Raw genomic sequence first — 18,718 nt, forward strand, 5'->3', positions numbered from 1 at the left:
AGGCCTCAGGTTCTAAAAAAAATGATGTGCAACCGTTAAGTGGGGTTATAATAGATATACATTCGCAGACGTGTGTGTGTGTATATATGTATGTATGTATGTATTATATATTCAATTTTAGTTTTAATTTGGCCCTTCAGCAGTTATGGCTTTTTGAGCTTTTCTCTACAGCTACATGGAGAATGGAAACTAAAGTAAAAAATAAAAACAAAAACAGAATAAAGCTGGGCTTTTCACATAATTGCATAATGCTTCCAGAAGCTGAGACTTGAAAAAATTCAACATATACCATGAAATCTGGAAACATTATGGCTGGATATTTGGCCGTTAAATTGTTTTACAGCATTTAGCAGAGGGAAGGATGCTATCAGTTGTTTTTCAAAATGGTGAAGGGCTCATCAGGATGCTGCAAGACACCTTTTGTTCTATGTATCCGCTATTTCCTTGTAACAGGCTGACCATATTCACAGAAGCTGTGGGTACTGCATGTGGTTTGCCATAGAGGACTTCCCTTGATCACTGTGGGCTTTGGATCAGTCGAGTAGCTTTTGCCATGTTTGCTCATCTATTTCACTCAAGATTTGTCCTTCACATGTTTTGGAGAGAGAGAGAGACAAACAACGCGGATACTCTGGTGCGTCCAGATCACAGCTACCTTCCTTGTCTTTGCTGCGTGTTCTTTGTGTGTATTTCCCAGCTTCTGCTGTGGTTGTGTATGTGGGGGATAAAGTGCGTCTCCAGGTCAGTGCTCCAGGCGCACTGTGCACCTGTGTGACCCCTAAGTTTCAACTTAAGATACATTGGCTCAGCACAGGTTTTTGTCTGAGGGCAGATTTCCCCCATGTCACCTGTTTCTACTTTGTGCTTTGCCTTGCTCAGAACACTCGACTTCTCTCCCCCGTGGGTAGTCTGTGGCAAGGGATCACATGACCTTGCAATGCAATTTCATTTTGCCTACTGGTTAATGCTGAGATTTAGAGGAAGGTAAACCTTGTTATCCAGACACTGCAATGGGGATAATTTTCTGCTCTTGTCACGTTTCCTGCATAAGGCTGCTTCTTAATGTCTTGTTTTCCCATATTGGCAGTTTGCCATATACCATAGCATGAGGAGAATAAACCTTTTTCCTACCATTTTTGTGTCTAACTTGCCTATTTACATATGGTGGTCATTTTTTTGGATTGCTAGTCCCCCAGTGCATTTTCCTTGTACCTCTTGGGCCATTTGCCATTGAGTACTTCTTACCTCCTAGAACCCCGGCACTGAGGCTAACATGTCACCCAGCAAATCCTCCCTGCAGGGAAGGAAGGGGCCTGTTCACTGCACCTCCCGAGCAGAACCAGCGTGAGCATTTGCCATGTGAGACTGTTTCTCACATTCAGTGAGGTAAGGTGTTTGCATCTTATCGCATCTCTGCCAACCTCCTGTGTTGCCCTCTTTTGCCCTCAGCTTTGGGTTGTCATGGGCAGAGGCCAAAAGTGCCTGTGAATGGCACTCCACCATTCCTGCAGCTCCTCTGCACCTCTGAGGAGTTCAGAGAGTCCATGGTGGCAGCAACAGCAGCTGGATTTGGGTTTTGAGTGAGTTAAGAGGCTTTTATGTGTGATGCTAACTTTCTTACGGCACCTTTCACTACCTCAGAGCCTGTGTGGGATCTAATAAGCAAGTGCTTTTATCTCAGGTGTTGGCTTTTGTGTAGTCATTCGGTATCACATGCACAAATATATACCCATGGATCTCATTGAGCTGTGTGGTTTAGAAAGCCAGTTCCTGGGTGATGGGTTTGAAGGGACAACACTCCTGTATTATGAGTTTATACAGCACCTACCCCAGAGGAGCCCTAATCTGTGCTACAGACTCTGGGGTGCTACTTTAGTACAAAAAATAATAGTAATTTGTAAATGAATCGGGGAGATTTAAAAATCAATTTTCTTCAGTAAACAGCAATTATTGAAATGGTTGGTTATCGCTGAGGACTGGGCGTGTAAAATGCTTAAAGATACAGAATTGGTTTCTATAAACATTTAATTCTTTTATCAATAATTCTTACAAGCAGGCTTCTTTCTACACTCTCCCTTTTGCAAAAACTCTCCCCTCTGTTATATACTGAGCTTATTTGCCTCCTGGATAGCTGCAGATTTGTTGGTATACAAATTAATTTTGTTATTGACTAGAATGAACATTTGGAGAATAAGAATGCCATTGCTATTCATACCTAAAGGTAATCAATACAGGAACAGAGGAATAAATGTTTTCTAACTGAGTAAGCATCCTCTCTAGCCTTATTTCCTTCTCCTGAAACCCACAGGACTGTAGCCTAGCTGCCGTACATGTGAACAGAGCGGTGAGAGGCAACAGCGTTTAGATCTTGTAACCAAAGAAGGATCACGAGAGAAACTTCTCTCCTGGTCTTGGCTCTTGCCATGCTGCAGCTCAGCAGTCACTCACTCAACCAACCCATACCTACTCTTTGACTTGCAGTGGCAATAATTATTTGTCCATCATCAATTTATTACCTGAGAAACAGTGAAGAAATCAATCCCTACGTGAAGCAGTTTGGCATCTGCTTGGGCACGGCAGACAGCAGTCTGCGCCTGCAGTGTTTGAGCGAGAAGATGCGAGGGGATATTACAACAGTGTGACTTGCGTCCACCTGGGATCTGGCCGTGAAATTAGTATTATTAGCTCATTTAAATTAGAAATTAGTGTTCTTAGAAATACTAAATTAGAAATTAGTATTATTATTCGTCAAAAGTGAAGGAAAGGGGAAAGAATAGCAAAAAGTGGTGGGGTTTGCTCTGTTCTTGGCCTATTCTGCTGGCCAGTACCAGCTACTCCAGACCGACTGCTGGTGCCGTTTGTGGTGGTTCCAGGAGATTTGCGCTCGCGTGTAGCCAGGTTCGGCCTTAATGTACGCCTGAAACCAGTCGGGGGCTAACAGAACGGCAGAGCTAAATTTTGCAGAGCTTCAACCAGCTGGGCCTTTGACAGGGTTTGCGGGGGAAGTGCCGAGTGCGAGGGCGGCGCTGCCGGTGCCCGTCCGCCTCAGGCCGCGCCCCGCCGTGCCGAAGCGATCAGGGGGCTCGCTGGGGCCTCGTCCCCTCGGCTCTGTCGGCGGAGCGGGCCCCGCGCTTGCCGGCTGCTCCAGCCAGCCCGCTTCCACCCACCGAGCCGCTCTCCCGGGCCAGGTCGCTGCCAGGGCGCCGCGGGCCGTGCGGCTGCAGCGCGGCGGCGGGCCGGCAGGTGGCGGCCGCGCCTCAGGCAGCGGCGCGGCGCGGCGCGGGGCGGGGCGGGGCGGGGAGGGCGGCGCGGCGGGCCCTGCCCGCGGTCCCGGGGGCGAGCGCCGGCCCTGCCGTTGCGCACGGGCCCCGCCGCCTGGCGCTGGAGGAGCGCGGCTGGGCGCGGAGCGGAGCGGAGCCTGCGCCCGCGCCCCGCTGCCCTCCCCGCCCGCCCTTTCATCGCGGCAGGGAGCCCGGCCGGGCGGCAGCGCCGTTTGCCTTGGGGCTGTCAGCAGGGGAGCTGGGTGGGCAGAGATGGGGTTTGGGTTGGTTAGGGTTTGTTACTGTTATTGTTTTCCTTATTCCCCCCCCGCCTTCCCTTTTTTCCTCCTTCCCTTCTCCCTCTCCTGCGTACCTAGCGTAGCACCTGCTGCTGGGGTTTAGATTTCTTGCGGGGTGAGCGAGGGACAGAGCAGTGCGAGGGCCAGGCGCGGAGCCGGCCGGCGGTGCGAGCTGTGCTTGCTGGGCAGCCGGCGGGGGGGGCGGCCCCGCGGGCACCTGCCGCTCCCCGGTGGCCGCCGGACCCTCCCGCTGGCCGCGGGTCCCCCTCTGTGCCCCCCGCAGCCGTGTTGGCTCCTGCCATGCGCCGTGCCACCGTGGGCCGGCTGGACGGCGGGCCCGGGGGCCCTGCGGAGTGTCGGGGCCTCGCAGGGAGGGTGAGGATGGGGATGGGGGCAGGGATGAGGCACACCGGGGCTTGCGTGCTGCTCTGGCCGTGGGCCGCCACAACCCAGGGCTAGTGGCCTGGCGGATGGGCAATTGGCTGGGAACGGGTGGGAGACTGACTGCAAGGTGTATGGGGGACTGCTTGCGGGGCACCCCAAAAAACCACCAAAAATAGGGCTTAGCAAGACAGCCTTAAAATTAAATGAAGAGAAAACATAGTGGGAAAGATTCCCCTTTACGCTGTGGGGTACTGGTTATGGGCTGTGCCTTGCAATCACTATACACAGAGGTGGAAGTTCAGTTATGTGAGAAGTCTCGGCTGGGTTCAGTGGCAGCCTCCGTAACAGCCCCCCGGGTGCGGGGGAGGCAGAGCCCAATTCCGTGTGCGGCTGTTGAAACTTCAGCGTCATCAGTGTCTGAATCTTGCGATTTCTCTGTGATGTGGTTGGCTCTATTTGCAGCGCCTGACCTGCCATCTATTCACATTATTTATCACTTATCCCCCAGCGCAGAAGTGCCCAGAACTTTATTAAGCAAAACAAACTAGGAGTTTAATATTTAAGCTGAAGTGCAATCTGTAATGCAAAAGGAGAGGCCCTAGTAAGGTGCAATTTCTAATATGTCATATGGTGCAGAAGAGTTCAGTTCAATTAACTAATATTTGTGGAACTGCAGAGTAAATCGTCCAACTACTGCGTGTTTGATACAGGGCTATTTAATCATTAGACCTTGTATACTTACACTAAACCTGTATGCATAGGCAATGTCTTAGAAAGGCACTGTGTGCTGGACACATAAAAGTCATTCTGGAGGTGAGTTAGGTTTTCTGATATCTCTGAATCTGACCTGCTACGGGAATAGGATCCACGCACACATCAGATGATGGAACTTGCACAAGATGATATGGAACAGGAGCTCATTTAAATGTATCTGCCATTTGGTGGCTGCCTGACTACTCACAGCTGCTCCCGAGTGCCAGTCTCCTCCTTTTTGAAATGAGGATGGTAAGACAGCTGGCCTTTTAAAAACATAATGAAACCTGCTGATGAGCGTGCATTTTCACATCCCATTTTCTCTTTGTTTTGTAATTGCATTTTTAAATAGAAGTGGGCAACAACTGAGATTTTGAGCTAAACCCTTGGGGTTGTGGACTTAGGTGGGAAGCTGGTCCTGTGTCCACAAGGTCCACCTTTCTTTCTTAAAATACCAGTTCCGTAACCCTGAATGGTTTTTGGAGATCTCTGTAGACTTAACTGTATAAAACCAGGGGGTGAACAAGCCATTTTGCTTCTCTAGCAAATACACACCTCTATTATTAAACATGAACATCTGAAGTCAAGCATCAAAATTCTTATTTGGCATCTGAATATCTATTCTCTGTACTCTCACCTTTTTTTAGGTTGTAGCTTTTTAGCTTTCTTAGGCAGAGACCAGTCCTTTCTCCATGACAACTTCCAACTTCTCAGCCGGGTACAACAGTGCAGGGTGTGAGGAAGGTAAAGCAGACCATCTCACCTGCACTGGGGTTCATTTGCTGCAGCAGAGCAATTTCTTTAAGCACCATCTCTCTCAAGGTTTTTTTGAGGCACTGAAGCACAGATTCCCCAGCCCCATAGTTGGCTGCTATGGTCCTGCTGATGTGGTTCTGCAAAGACAACAGTGAGACACATACCAAAGAGCAGGGAGGAGGGGGGGAGAAACATGATCTTGTCCTTAAACACCTTTATTCCATCCCACCTTCAATTCCCTGCGCTGGGAAGTGTCATTTCTGTAACAGGCTGGCTGCCTTCATCTGGGAGGGAGGGAGACAGCAGTAAGCCAGACACCAAAGCAGCAGAGCCATCACTGCTCATTATTACTCAAGAAGAATAGATCCAGTGGGAAGAGCTATGCTGTTGCCACTGAAGCTGTGCAGGCCAGGGATGATGCCATGGCCACGGCACTGGGATCTCGCTTAAAGCTCTCCTTTGCCATCCTGGGGGACTGCTCACCTTGCTGGCAACCTCCAGTTGGATGTCTCTATAGCCCCGGTGACGACAGGGGACTCCTAAGTGCAAATTATTACAAATACATGGGTATAAATACATATTAAGAATTACAGAAAGTAATGCTACTGACAATTAAATTGGCAACCCCATCTGCGGTGCAGCTGACCAGGGTTAGTTTCACTTCATTTCGGCAGCTGTGTCCACACTGTCTTGTGGTGAAACTTAAGTTCCCCTTTGCCGGTCAGGCAGGCAGCGAGCCTGTGAGTGTAACTCTTTGAAGCCAGGCCTCTTTACGTGGCTAAGCACATCCAACATGTGCCGGTGCCACCAGACACACAAGGGGAGCCCGGCCACGAGCTATCTGTGGGGGCAGCGGAGCTCACTGTAACTGAAGCCACTCCAGAAGCTGCTCGTTCAGAGAGGTCCAGATGAAACCAGAGAGGCTGTTTACTCCATGCAAAATAGAGGTTTAAAAGCTCAGGCTCTGTTGGTCATATCACGGATATTGCTCTATTTCAGGAAGTCTGAACATGGGGCAGTTGTCCCCCCCTCCCAGTGGGGGATCACAAACAGGTGCCAGGGTTTTATGGCCATCCAGGCCTTCTCAGGTTGCTAAATGGGTGGGGGAATCCCTTCCAGATCCTGCCCAGCTGAGAAGGGGATTCCAGGGGGTTCCTGCTGTGGAAAGGGCTGACAACCCAGCTGGGCTCTAATTATAGCATCAGAAGGAGGCAACGTTAGAGGTGCAGGTGATGGAGGGTACACACTGCCCCCTTCCTTTCTCAAGGAAGTACCCTCTGTTCTTTGCACCCTGTTGTAGCAGCTCAGGAGCACTGAGAGCTTAAGAGCTCCTGGTGCCCGAACTAAAAAATGAAACAAAGAGTTAGAAAAGGTTGATTCAGTTTCTTGCACGACAATCTCCACCCTTCAGACTGCAGGATAAGTGTTTGCAGAATGAGACCCTTCAGTGAAACACACGCTTTGAATTTGAAGCCCAAACTTCTCCCACCATATGCAGAGACTTTGTCATCACACTGGTCCTTGTCATCGCATCTGCTTGATCAAAGCGTTCCTGGACAGAAAATGGGGGTTGCAATTGCCAAGCAGAAAAATAATAGTAGCTGTGTGCCTTATCCAAGCCTGTCGTTGCTCTTACGTTGCTCTTACGGCCGCACTCACAATAGGTGCCACCTTTGCCTGCAGAGCCAGTATTTAACACCTTTGTTTATGAAAGCTCCAGATAACCTCCTCTGCAGGAGGTGCTACAGAAAAGCAAGAGTCTCTCCTAGCTTATTCAAACAGAGCCCCAGGGTTTCTGAGGAAGGTACAGGCAGCCCTGTCCAGGAATTAATAGTCCCACTATCCCTTGCCTATTTGTCAAAACTTAATTTTGTTTAATGGGGTTTTTAAATCTGCGCAGTCTTTTCCACATCCTTTCTCCTCCACCCTGTCGTAGTTCATTCCTGGACTATAAGCATTTGCACTGACCAAATGTATCGGTGGATTTAAAAAAAATGGAACAGGTACTTTACATGTAATTAATTTAGTGATTTGCTCAGCTGCTGATTCACGTGCATAACCTCAATTAACATTAATGGGAGTTATGTAGGCATGTCAAGGGCAGAATAGACCCCTAATAATCTAACATGGAATGTTATTACATTACTGCTGTAATTATATCCTGCGCACACATCATTTCTACTTTGCTTCATGAACTGCTCTTCAAATGCAGTGGCTACTCATCTGTTATGCTGTATGCATTAATGCTGAGGTTACGCTAAGCATTATCCTTCCTTCTTCATTGTTCTGCTGCCCATCCACAAAAGATACACGTAGCTAAACAAGTAACCAGCCAGTTGGCATTTCACACAGCTACAAGTTTTGATTTTTGAAGGTGATATTGGAAGCCAGAAACAATCAAAAAACAACAGACCTCAGCAGAACAGCATGTCATCTCTCCTTCAGCATTTTATTTTTACTTATTTTTAATTGGAATCTGAGCAAGCACTGCTGAGACACCTTTAGCCTCATGGTCAAAGAAAGTTGAGCGTACACAAATTGTGCTTCTCAAGGAGGTGTTGAAACAATTCTGCTGTTCCAGAGGTTTTTTTCATCTTTGTTAAACACTTCCTCTTTTGGGGGGGTGGGGGGTGGGTAGAAAGGGGAGGGGAGTGGTCCTATCCTGGTGCACCAAGTGGATGTTACTGGAAAGAAACAGAGGAAAATGAACCTTACCTAACCGGTGTAAATAGCAATTTTCAGGTGATAAAGCTTAACACAGCTGACTCAGTCTGTTCTGTCTCATTCTGTCCAGTGAAGCTGCTGTATCTGGACAATTGCTTTCCAGTTTCAGCTGTGGGGCATATTGTGTCTCTGTGTTTGTACCACCACTCTCTGAACTGTCACATACATTTCAGTATTTTTGTCTTGAGGCTCTCTCCTGCACTTCTGCAGAAGATAAGGCCTAATACATCTCTGAGCATGTGGGCTACTGTTCAAACCAGCGTATTTGTAGCAGCATAGTATATCCCTGCAAGTAATTGTCAGCTCCCTGTGGCCATCCTGCGTAACAATCTTGCCTAGTACCTTGGATGTTATACTGCTGTGGATTCAGAGGTACACACAGTACACCTGCACCTTTACAGGAGCACACAGCTAAGCCAAGCAGTTCAGGTTAGCTTGACAATTAAGGGATAGTGAAAAGCAGCGAGTCCTTAATGCTGACTGACAACATGGCACTGCTCGATGAAAAGGGAAAAGAAGCACTTGCAAAAACTCGAACGTTGTGAAAGAGCCAAAGCCCCTGAATTAACACACTTTTTATGCGATCACCATCAGGCAGGCAGCGTGTTCTGGGCTGAAGGTACTGGCTGATGCCAACATCCACCAATCTCTTATTGAGGAATCCTGTTTTACTACTTCTGTTTCTGTAGGCCCTAATGTTTGTTAAAGTGTTTGCTAAAACAGAGCTCTGTTTCCAAGGTAACAGCTACCTAACTTTATTACTAAAACTGTACTAATTCAAACAGGGATCTGAACAAACAGATTCATGTTAATTTCAAGCCCCATTAAAAACACAAGGAAAAAAAATCGATGTTTGCCAAATGGAAAAAGAAAAGAAATCAATAAAGAAATTTTATTTTCAGCCTTTTAAGTGGGGTTTTGTAAACAACGGAGGGTAAAAAAGTAAAACTACATGGGAGCGGTACACAGCATCCTTGTAAGATGTACTGTAAACAGAAGAACAAAAAGATGCGATGATAACGTAGGAATAATTATTAGGGCTGTAAAACCTTGAGAAACAGAGGCACAGAAGTGGAATGACCTGTCTCAAGCCATGTACTGTCAGGTCTCCTAACATCTTGCCTGATGCCCCTGGGTTGTGACTCAAAAGCGATGAGCAAAAGCCTCAGAGAAGAGCAAAGGTGTGATTGTGTCACGTCCTACATTACTCTGAGTAGTGTGGGCGACAGCAGCTGTGCCTGTGTTACTGCCGGGGCTCAAACATTTGCTAGCAACCAACATACAAACATTCCAGGGATCCTGGTTATGTGGCTTGATTCCTAATATGTGCCAAAGCCCCGCTGCCCCCGTTTTCCCTGCCGTCATTACTCTTGCCAGCAGAGAGGCAGGTAGGCTGGCACGTGCTAGGGGCACAGATGCAGTCTGGGCACAGCCGGTGGCATGCTGGCACGGTGACAGCTGGGGCTGTCAGGTGGCATGTGCTGCTCAAAGGGGTCTTGGGGACGGGGTATCCCTTGTGGTTGAGACACCGGCTGAGCACTTGGGAGGGCTGCATCCATCTCCTCCTTGCTCAGCCTCCATGCTACCCCCCTATCTTGATTTCCTGATGCCATTTAAAGCGTAAACACATATTTATGGGCAGCTCATCAGAAAGCAGCCAGGCTCAGAGGACACCGAGTGAGCCATTTTGAAATCAGGCTTTTGCATGGTAACTCAGCCACTTCACGTGACATTTATCTGATCCCAGCAGCCCTGGTTCCTTTCCAACGAAGGCTGCCTTGGCAGGTTCATGAGTTTTGAAGCTGTTGTTAGAAAAAGGTTTCTGCAATGAGTAACAATGACTTTTCCCCTTCACTGGGCCATATCTTTTCCAATTTCCCACTGTTAATAAATGTTCTCATTTCCAAAATCTGGATGGAGGAGAAAGGTAGGTATAAAGAGATATTTTTTCTAAATTCTCCACAGGAGTGTATCCCCTAGACAAAATACTGTTTGGTTGTTTAAAAGAGTGAAAATAAGTGACCCTAGCCTTGAAGTGCCTGAAGTGCAGGTAGTGGGAATTCCTGATAGAAATCTGTTCTTCAAGGTCCAAGTTATTTCATTATTTTCAAGAACAGGATGTCTCATTCCTTTCTCTAAAACATTTACTACTGATTACTGTCCCTCTCCTCAAGACGTGAAATTTTAGATAGATGTGTGACAGCAGATTTTATCTTCCCAACTAGAAAACAGTACGGGTAATGTCACATACTTGCCCCTTGGCAAAGCTCTACCGTGTGAATAACACATCACCTAACTGTATAGGGCTCTCAAAAAAAAGAAGGTAGGGCACAGATGCTTATACACCAAGCATCTACTTTTTAGTCTTTACCTTCTTGGTACCTGTAAAGAAAAAATCTGAGAGTGAGAAGATGAAAGGCAAAATCTGATAAGGCCTATCTGGTAAAGAAACAGTGTAAATGGGAGAAAACCAATCTACGGCACAATGCAGTAGTTATTTGTAGTTCTCTTCCTAAGGATAACTAATGATTGGAATGCCTTTCAGAACACAGTAAAAGACATTTGAAAGAAGGGACTGATGACAACAGAAGCCTCTGGCAGCATTTGAGATGATTTTTGTCAGGACAGCTGGTTTCTCCTCTCATTAGTCTTTTGGAGACGCACCCTCTATTCAAACAGCACATGATACCCCTTTTCCTCCCCTCCTCTCCCCCTTCTCTAGCCACCTCGCTAGTATGACATTGTTTGCCCCATATTATAAATGGTATTTACGTTAAATCTTCTTTGATTCAGTTACTTCACCTTGGCATCCCATCAGCTGGCAAACACAAGTAATGAAGTGAAGGGAACATAGTTAAGTTGATATCTTAAATGCACACAAATCCCACATGCTGTGGCAACAACAAAATGAATAACAAACACACTGCATGCAAATCCTCTTAAATTCCTTTTTTTCAATTCCAGCCTTGCATACAACAGGAGGAACATCTTAAAAAATAATCCTGTAATATTCCTGAACTAACAGCATTGGCATGAGGCACAGGATGGTCTTACGCTTCTCTGCATATCTCAGACAATCACAGCTGCTGCTAGTAAATTAATGGCTGCAAGGGGGTTGGGAGAGGGAGAAGGAGGAGAAAAAAGGGAAATGGAAAGCCTCGTAGGTGGCCTTGTCTCTGCCAAAACTAAATATTTTCATTGGAGCTTTTTGCATTCAACAATTGGCAGCTTTATCCAGAGGCCTTAGACAGAAAAATTCTTACTGTTTTAAGAGTGACTGCTAATGGGATGCAGCACTATCTGCTAATGTATATGAATTAATATCTAGTTAATAATAGAATTGTTTTCTCCTAAAGTGCCTTTCTTCTTTCTTTTCTTTTAAGTTCTTGCCTGTTGGGTCTGCCCACTTCCCTTTGCCCTAGAAATTAAACATTGGTACTTTCTTTATGCAAGATTTATGCTAGAAATGTTGGCTGGTATTTCATTGTCAGTCAGGGTGTGATTCTGCTGTGACATTTCCAGCTATATTTTTATGGCAGCTGCAGTTAAACCAACATCAAGCATAAAAACAAACATTTTTTCTTCCCTTCCAGAGTTCATTTACATCAGTGAACCAGACTAAAAGGTGCACTACCCAAAACAGTTTTGGTTGGCATTACTTACATCTGCCCTAGAGGGCTTTGCTGGGATGGATATAGCTGGGCTGCCAGTAGCTCAGGGGTGTGTGGGTGTGTGTGTGTGTGTGTCTGTACATGTGTGCACAGAGGGCAGCTGAAGTGCAGAGTGAATCGTGAAAGTAAAAAGAGTTCTAATATGCAGCCTGTTATTCTGGTGTTTGGATGAAAAATGCCAAGTGCTGAAGTCTGGAGGAAAATTAGCAGGGCATCCTGACGTGTTCAAGACCAGCTGACTCACCACGCTGTCAGTTGGATTCAGTGGAGGTGGCTGAAGAGGTTGCTGACTTCTGCCTGCCTGCTTCACCTCAGCCAGAGCTTATTGCACATTGTATTGTAGCAGGCCATGATAGAAGAACTGACCTGGTTGGTCTTCTGCTGCCCCAGGTAACAACCTACCGTATTAATTTGATTCAGAGAAATTGTTCCAAACAAATGCTTTATTTGTGACAGTCCTGTAAAAGGTCTGATTTTCGCTGTCAAAGCTTCTAGCTTCCTCTGGACTTTTCCATTTGGATTGGAAGGATGAATAGAGCACGCAGGAAGAGTACTATTAAGCTAGAAAGTGATTTGTTAGCCACAGTCAGTATTTTAATCAGCAACAACAGTTATCCTTGTGGCTGAAGCCCTTAGTGCTAATAATCAATGGCCAATGGCTTATTTCTTCACCTACCTCCCACCTTAATGAAAGCAAAGCTCACAAAATCAGTGATGAAGGGACATAGGAGGAAAGGAGAAAAAAACCAAAAGGAGATGCCAGGCAGGTCTTGTGGTCTTGAGGGATCCCAGTGAGGCAGAGGGAGAACAGTAGCAATGGAGGCATGCAGAGCCCCAGGATACAGGAGACTAGAAAGATCCTGAGTGAGGAGGGAATGGGAATGTGTAATCCAGTGAGGTCCCATAATTATGAATCCATAATCTCAGTGTGTAGAGTATGGTGGGAGTCCCTCATTTACTCACTTAAAGGTACTTTTCCCTCTTCTCAGAAGAGGCTCAGAGGTGATGCCAGCAATTCAGGACCGTCCAGCTGCAATGCCTTTTCCACTGGAAACTTTTCCTAGTTTCCTGGGAATGTCCTCTGTCTCCCTTTTCCCTCTCTGGCACACAGCCTTTGCATTGTTAAATATTGGTGCATTCTCATTCTGCAAGGTTCTCTGCCACTTGAATTTCTTTGGCCTTACACATTGTTTTCTCTTCAGTGCTTGCTTTCAACCTCTCTGGACCCAGGGGGAGAGAGGAATGGGGGAGACTGATGTAAATTAACCATCTACTGTAAATCAGTATAATTCCACTGACTACAATGAAGCTGCACTGAATTACAGTAGCTGAGAACCTGCTTTGTTGTGTCTCCTTCTTCTGTGTGTTTTATATTGCCTGTGTGGGAAAAAAAAAAAAAACCACAAAAAAACCCCAACAGAAAAACACTCCACCAAAACTCCAGTTCTCTCTGTGTTGCTCTCCTAAGAGATGCAGCTGTATGCTAATAGTCTACTTTTCTAGCAGGAAATAGAAAGGGCTATAGCATGCTTTGATAAACCAGGAAGCAGGCTCTGATGCTAGTGTGCAAGGAGAGAAACATACGGAGTTTTTTTCCCCCTCTTCTCTCCCTTGCATCAATTTCACACTCCTTTAGTTCTCTTGACCTCCATGGAGTCCCTCCTAATTTACAGCGCCATAAACAAAATCAGAACGATGCCCTCTGAAATGTGCAGAATTGTTTTCGGCTTGCACTGAAGAACACGGCGTATTCCAGGGACTTGCAAAGGCGTCGCTCTACTTGGTGAGTTTCTTGCATTATGCACCTCCCGTGCTTCTGCTGCTCTTACTGGCATGTTTTATTTGGATTCATAAGAAAGATGCATACAGCGATGCAATCACATGGCCTGCTGCTTTGGAAGAATCTGAGGGACTTGTTTTCTGCAATATTTTCTTTTAAACGAACAGTTGGAAGTTGCATGGTCATGGCTGGAGCAACAGTCAAGCTCTTGACTGTGCCAGTACCCTGAGGGTGGGTTTAGAGTTGCCGTTCTGCTGATTAATTTCATGCCATGGGTGGACTGGAAGCACTTTATTTTGCCCTGTGCCTCCCTATGCCTCAGTGCACGTCCAAGGTGTGCCATTAATCAGCCCGACTATACGGGCAGTTCCATCTTATTGCTTAATTAAGACTCGTCAGTAATTTATTTGAGATTAATACCTATTTATATGGAGCTGAAGTTTCATCTGTTTGGGGGATGAGTTATTGAACTGCATTATGTGAAGTAAATCAATAAAATATTACTGGAAATGAGAGTGACTCTCTTTCCCTTGCACTTCAGTCCTTTCACTAAGCTCACAGACAAAACTTACTTAAGGGAGGTGTTCACGTTTGCACTCGGCTTCCCATTTTCCAGCTAGACATGATGTCTGTTAATATCTCTGATCACCTTGGTCTCATTACCTGAATCGTAAAGTTCAGACGCGAGGGAGTGCTGCTAGGAATAAGAGGTGCTTTTAATCAGTCACAGGGTAGTGGCCCTGTTGCGATATGACCCAGAGCCCAGTCTCTCCAGGGGTTACTGCAAAACCAACACCCTCAAAGTGGTCTCACATTTCTATTAAAGGAGTGCTTTGTATCACCGTACATACATATTATTCATGAGGAACAACAGAGAGGTCATACAACTTGTTTACCGAATGCAAATAGCTTCCCCTTGATATCATGTCTTAATACTATTCCAGTGCTGAGGAAGACTTTTTCTGGCCACATAGCCTGCTTGTGGTGACTTCCCTGGAATGGAGATGTTTGAGCAAGACACTTCTCTCACCAGAGGCACCTTGCCAGGAAAACACCAGGTAGTCTTGAAAAACAGAGCTAGCCTTTCTGCCTCTTCTTGCATGTCATGTCTTCCTCTCCTACTAAGCTTCACCTTCTGGGATGGATCTGACATATGGCCTCTCTCTAAAAAGACATACCGTTTTACCTTGGTGGATGGCTCGTTACTTTCCACTCCCCGTTTTCCTGGTCTTCACCCAGCTTCACCCAAGTGAGAAGTGCAGAGGCTTTGCCCATTTCTCCATGTCTGTGAAAAAATGTTTACTTCTAATACCATTTGGTTAACAACCTGCCACAGAAGGTTTCCAAGAAACTGGAACCTTATTTTCTCTGTAGTAACTGTTCCTATCTGCAACAATCTTTTCTAACATGTGACCAGAGTCAGGTTGCAGAGACACGGAAGGGTCTGGCATTCACTGACTCAAGTGGCTGCTGTAGCAAGTGCTGGGAGAGGGGGAAACACTAACGTTGAGTGAGGGATGGACTTCAGTTCAGAGGTGTTCGCTGAGATGGCAGAGTTCATCTCTAGCCTGGAGCTTCTGTTGGTTTGAAAAAAAACCCATCCCCTTCTAAAGTTTTGGAAAAAGAAGAGGGCTTTTCTTTTACATGTATGTAATTTAGAGTCTTTTGACTAGACCCTAAAGCAAGGACAACCTTCACCTCTGACCAGCTTCTCACCCTGTCCCTTTTTCTCTCCATTGCTTCTTTTAGCTTCGCTGCCGTCATCACTGAAAAGCCTCCTGAATGCTCGTACCATAGGGGAGAGTTCATCACAGAGCAAAGAAATGGGATGCTCCCTCCACAGCAGGTGCTGTTTAAAGCAAGGGTTAATGCGCTCCTCTGGCCTCAGCTGAACCCAGTTTCAGAGCACCCCGTGCCCCAGCTGCCCTTTTCCATGCTGCTAAACATTATTCCCACTTTGTATCTGCCAGCATAACTGCAGGTTGGAGGTGCTCCCTAACCCAGTTCTGTCACCGTAATCTGGGTCAGCCTCAACACTTCCAGCACTGCATTTATTTTTGTAGCTCTCATAACTTCAACAGTTGGGTTAGAGAGCCCTTTCATGTGCAATTATGCTGACAAAATTGAGGAGGAAGCGAGCTCCAGAGGGGTCTTAGTGGAGCAGCGTGGGGGTACCAGTGGTCAGGACAGCAGGCTGACCATTCCCCAAAACACCCAATAAACAAACCTGGGGAGGGACGGCCCACATCAGTTTTTTGGCATCTTGAGACTTTTGTCCTTTCTTGGTAATGAGAGTGGGTGGGAAGTGTACAGATTTAGAATTTCATTCCTAAATTCATGATGGGCTTGCATGTTAATGAAGGACAGGTTCCTTAGCTAAACTCTTTCTGCCTTGGCACAGCTATTCTTCTCTAGCTGAAGTTACTGATTTGGGATTCAGCCTTGCAGTGAGCTGTGTAGGGTGCAGGTATCAAGCTACAAAAGAAAGGGGCCTTATGGTTTCTCAGGTATGCCTTCAAGTTGGCTGAACTCATGCATGGGCATCAAACTAGTGAGAAAGCTGATGAGCTCAACTTCCATGGAAACAGCGCAGCAGCAGATGGATTTGCTGAGGAATGTAATCATTGGTGAATGCTAGGATTTTTCATTTAATATCAAACAGGAGAAAGCTAAATAAGTTTGCAGCTGAACTTCCCTGAAGTTTAGTAGAGGAGCAGGGAGGAACTGTTCATGTCACAGGTTTTGGTCTGTCTCCTTTTTGATATTTAACTGTTGGCAAAAGTCACCAGTGAAAGAAAGAAAAGAAATCGTCTGGACACTTTGTTTTATTATTAGCTAAATTTGATATTTTCCTAGCTGCTCTTCCGACCCTTCCTGCCTCCATTTCCATCCATTTCACTGAGATTATTCTATATGCTAGAGCTGTTTCTGTACAAAAAAAAAGCCAACTACAAAATCTTTAGACATTTGCCCCTGGAAAAGAAGTACGCTGTAAATAATATACAAGAGTAAGAGCCTCATGAGGATCTAAGTCCAAGCAGTTGTCACTAACTGGGAACTGAATATAATACCTCTAATACCTTGAAAACAAACCAGCCCTGCCAGTCCCAGTGCCTGTCACCTCTTCAGTAATACCTGGTCACTGGAGCAGGCTTGGCAATTCAAGGAAAGCTGTCCTTTGCCCCATGAGAAACTGGCATGCAGGAGCGCCTACACTGCCAACTCGGTGTCCAGCTGTTAGGACACTGGAGTCACTAACCATTTTACACACAGTTGGAAGCAGCTTTTACATGGCTTCCACCTCCCCAGGCTTTTTGACCTCTCTCTTGAGCTTCTCCCTTTATTCAACATAATGAAAATGTCAAGACTGTTCTTAGACCCACTCGCCTGGGCACATTCATCTCCCGAGTGAAAACAAGTTTGTTTGTGGCTGTGGGTGCAATATATATTTATTGAACTATCTCCATAGATACCAGTGGTTCCTTTTTCAATTCAGCCTTAACTAACTCCATGTAGTGGTGGAAATGAAGCAGCCAGTGTAAATAAATAGATGTTTTGTGTCTGTGGTTTAGATCACTTAAGCTGTCTTTTACAGCTGAGGTAGAGAGTTAGGAACTGACTGCGGTGGAAAATCTTAACCATCTGCTTGCACCGCAGTACACGGGCAGCTCCAGAGTAAGGATATCCACAGAGGATGGTGCCCAAGTAGTTGCATGAGTTTAGATTCACACTTTGGTTTATAGCAGTGTAATTTTCCTGTAGAGCCAAGCTTTGAAATAGTAAAGTGAATTTGTTCTCAGATTTATATCTGTTGTTTAATACACACACATGCATATATTTATACCCTATGAGGTGATCATATACCCATGCGGTAAGCTGCCAAAGCAGGTGCTAAATTGCACTTAATCTAACTTTCATCTTTGATCACTTCAGTCTTTGGCCTTGGTAGCTTACGCAGAATTTTCCTCGAGAACAACTTCTCGGCTGTGAATTCCCCTGGGATTACGTAGCTGGAAGTCTCAACTCAAATTAGAAGAAATTTATCTATTTGTAAATGAGGACATATATCTGAGATTTCATACCTTATCCAATTTCCTTTAAGCTTCTCCACATTGACCAACAGCAAAAATTTCCTTTTCAAATACAAAATCCCATTTCCACTCAAAAATCAACCATCCAATCAATCAATTAGTCTGCTGGCTGGTTTTGCTGTATTTACAATATTTAGTTCCCCAAACAGTGACAGCTGTAAGAAGCAAATATCAATATATATCATTATGAGTGCTTGAAAGGAAGGCTTTCTGTTACCGGATGGCTGAGATATCCTCCTTTCCAGAGGAATACAGCAAGTGTTTCCAACCGTGGCAGATTGGAAAAACAAGATTTTAAAGTTATGACACTGACTGACAGAACTGCTGTTTTAGGGAGTTGCTTAGACATTTTAAAATGCACCATTTGTATTTCTTTTCCCTCCTAGGTCTCTGCTAAGGCAAATTAGCAGTATAGGGAGAGGGATTAAGAAAGTAGACTTTATTAAAGTCTCAGAGTTAGGGTTTGTGCCTGTAAATCCTTTGGCATAAACAAGAGGCAGTGGTGTGGCACAGTAAAAATCCAAGTGTCAGTCATGCCAGGGTTACTAATATGACTCACTTGTGGCCTCGTTAGTCATGAGTGGAGCAGGCATCCCAAATTCGTGGCAGTAACAACTTCATGCCACCCCAGCAAATAAGGAATCCTCTATAGATATCCTCAGGTAGAGAGAGAAACCCTGGTTCTTTGCTGGTGTAAGCCACCCGAGCTCTGCTGAGGACTGACAAGTGATGCCCGTTCTTCTTAGCTGAGCATCTGACCCACAGTTGCTATTCATTATTACCCCGTTGTTTTGGGAGGCAGCAAGAGTTCTTCTTGCGGCTCTGAACAAAGTGTTTCCTTGTAATCTCACCAGACTGGGGATGTCTCCAAATAGTCTTTGGGAACTTTATAAAAAGTGCAGCCTCTGCCCCAGCAACAGGATTTTCTACAGGTGAAAGTGATACCGTCTTTGGACACTGGTGTTCCCTAAATAAAGGGATCACACAAGTAATCCTAACA

The 18,718-nt window shown here is 45.8% G+C and overlaps 1 protein-coding gene across 6 annotated transcripts in view; it reads left to right on the top strand.

Moving 5' to 3' along the window:
• Nucleotides 1-18,718, top strand: part of KIAA1143 — a 102,583-nt gene that overhangs the window by 18,755 nt on the left and 65,110 nt on the right. The window contains exon 4 of one of the 6 annotated variants that reach the window (XM_080386065.1): nt 454-1,133. The exons of the other annotated variants lie outside the window; for them this stretch is intronic. Coding sequence (XP_080242191.1) covers nt 454-516 — 63 coding nt within the window. The 3' untranslated portion in view covers nt 517-1,133. Of the gene's footprint in view, nt 1-453; nt 1,134-18,718 lie in introns of those variants that run through there. 6 annotated transcript variants of the gene reach the window in all.

The sequence above is a fragment of the Falco punctatus genome (assembly GCF_963210335.1).
Source record: "Falco punctatus genome assembly, chromosome: 4".
NCBI lineage: Eukaryota > Metazoa > Chordata > Aves > Falconiformes > Falconidae > Falco > Falco punctatus.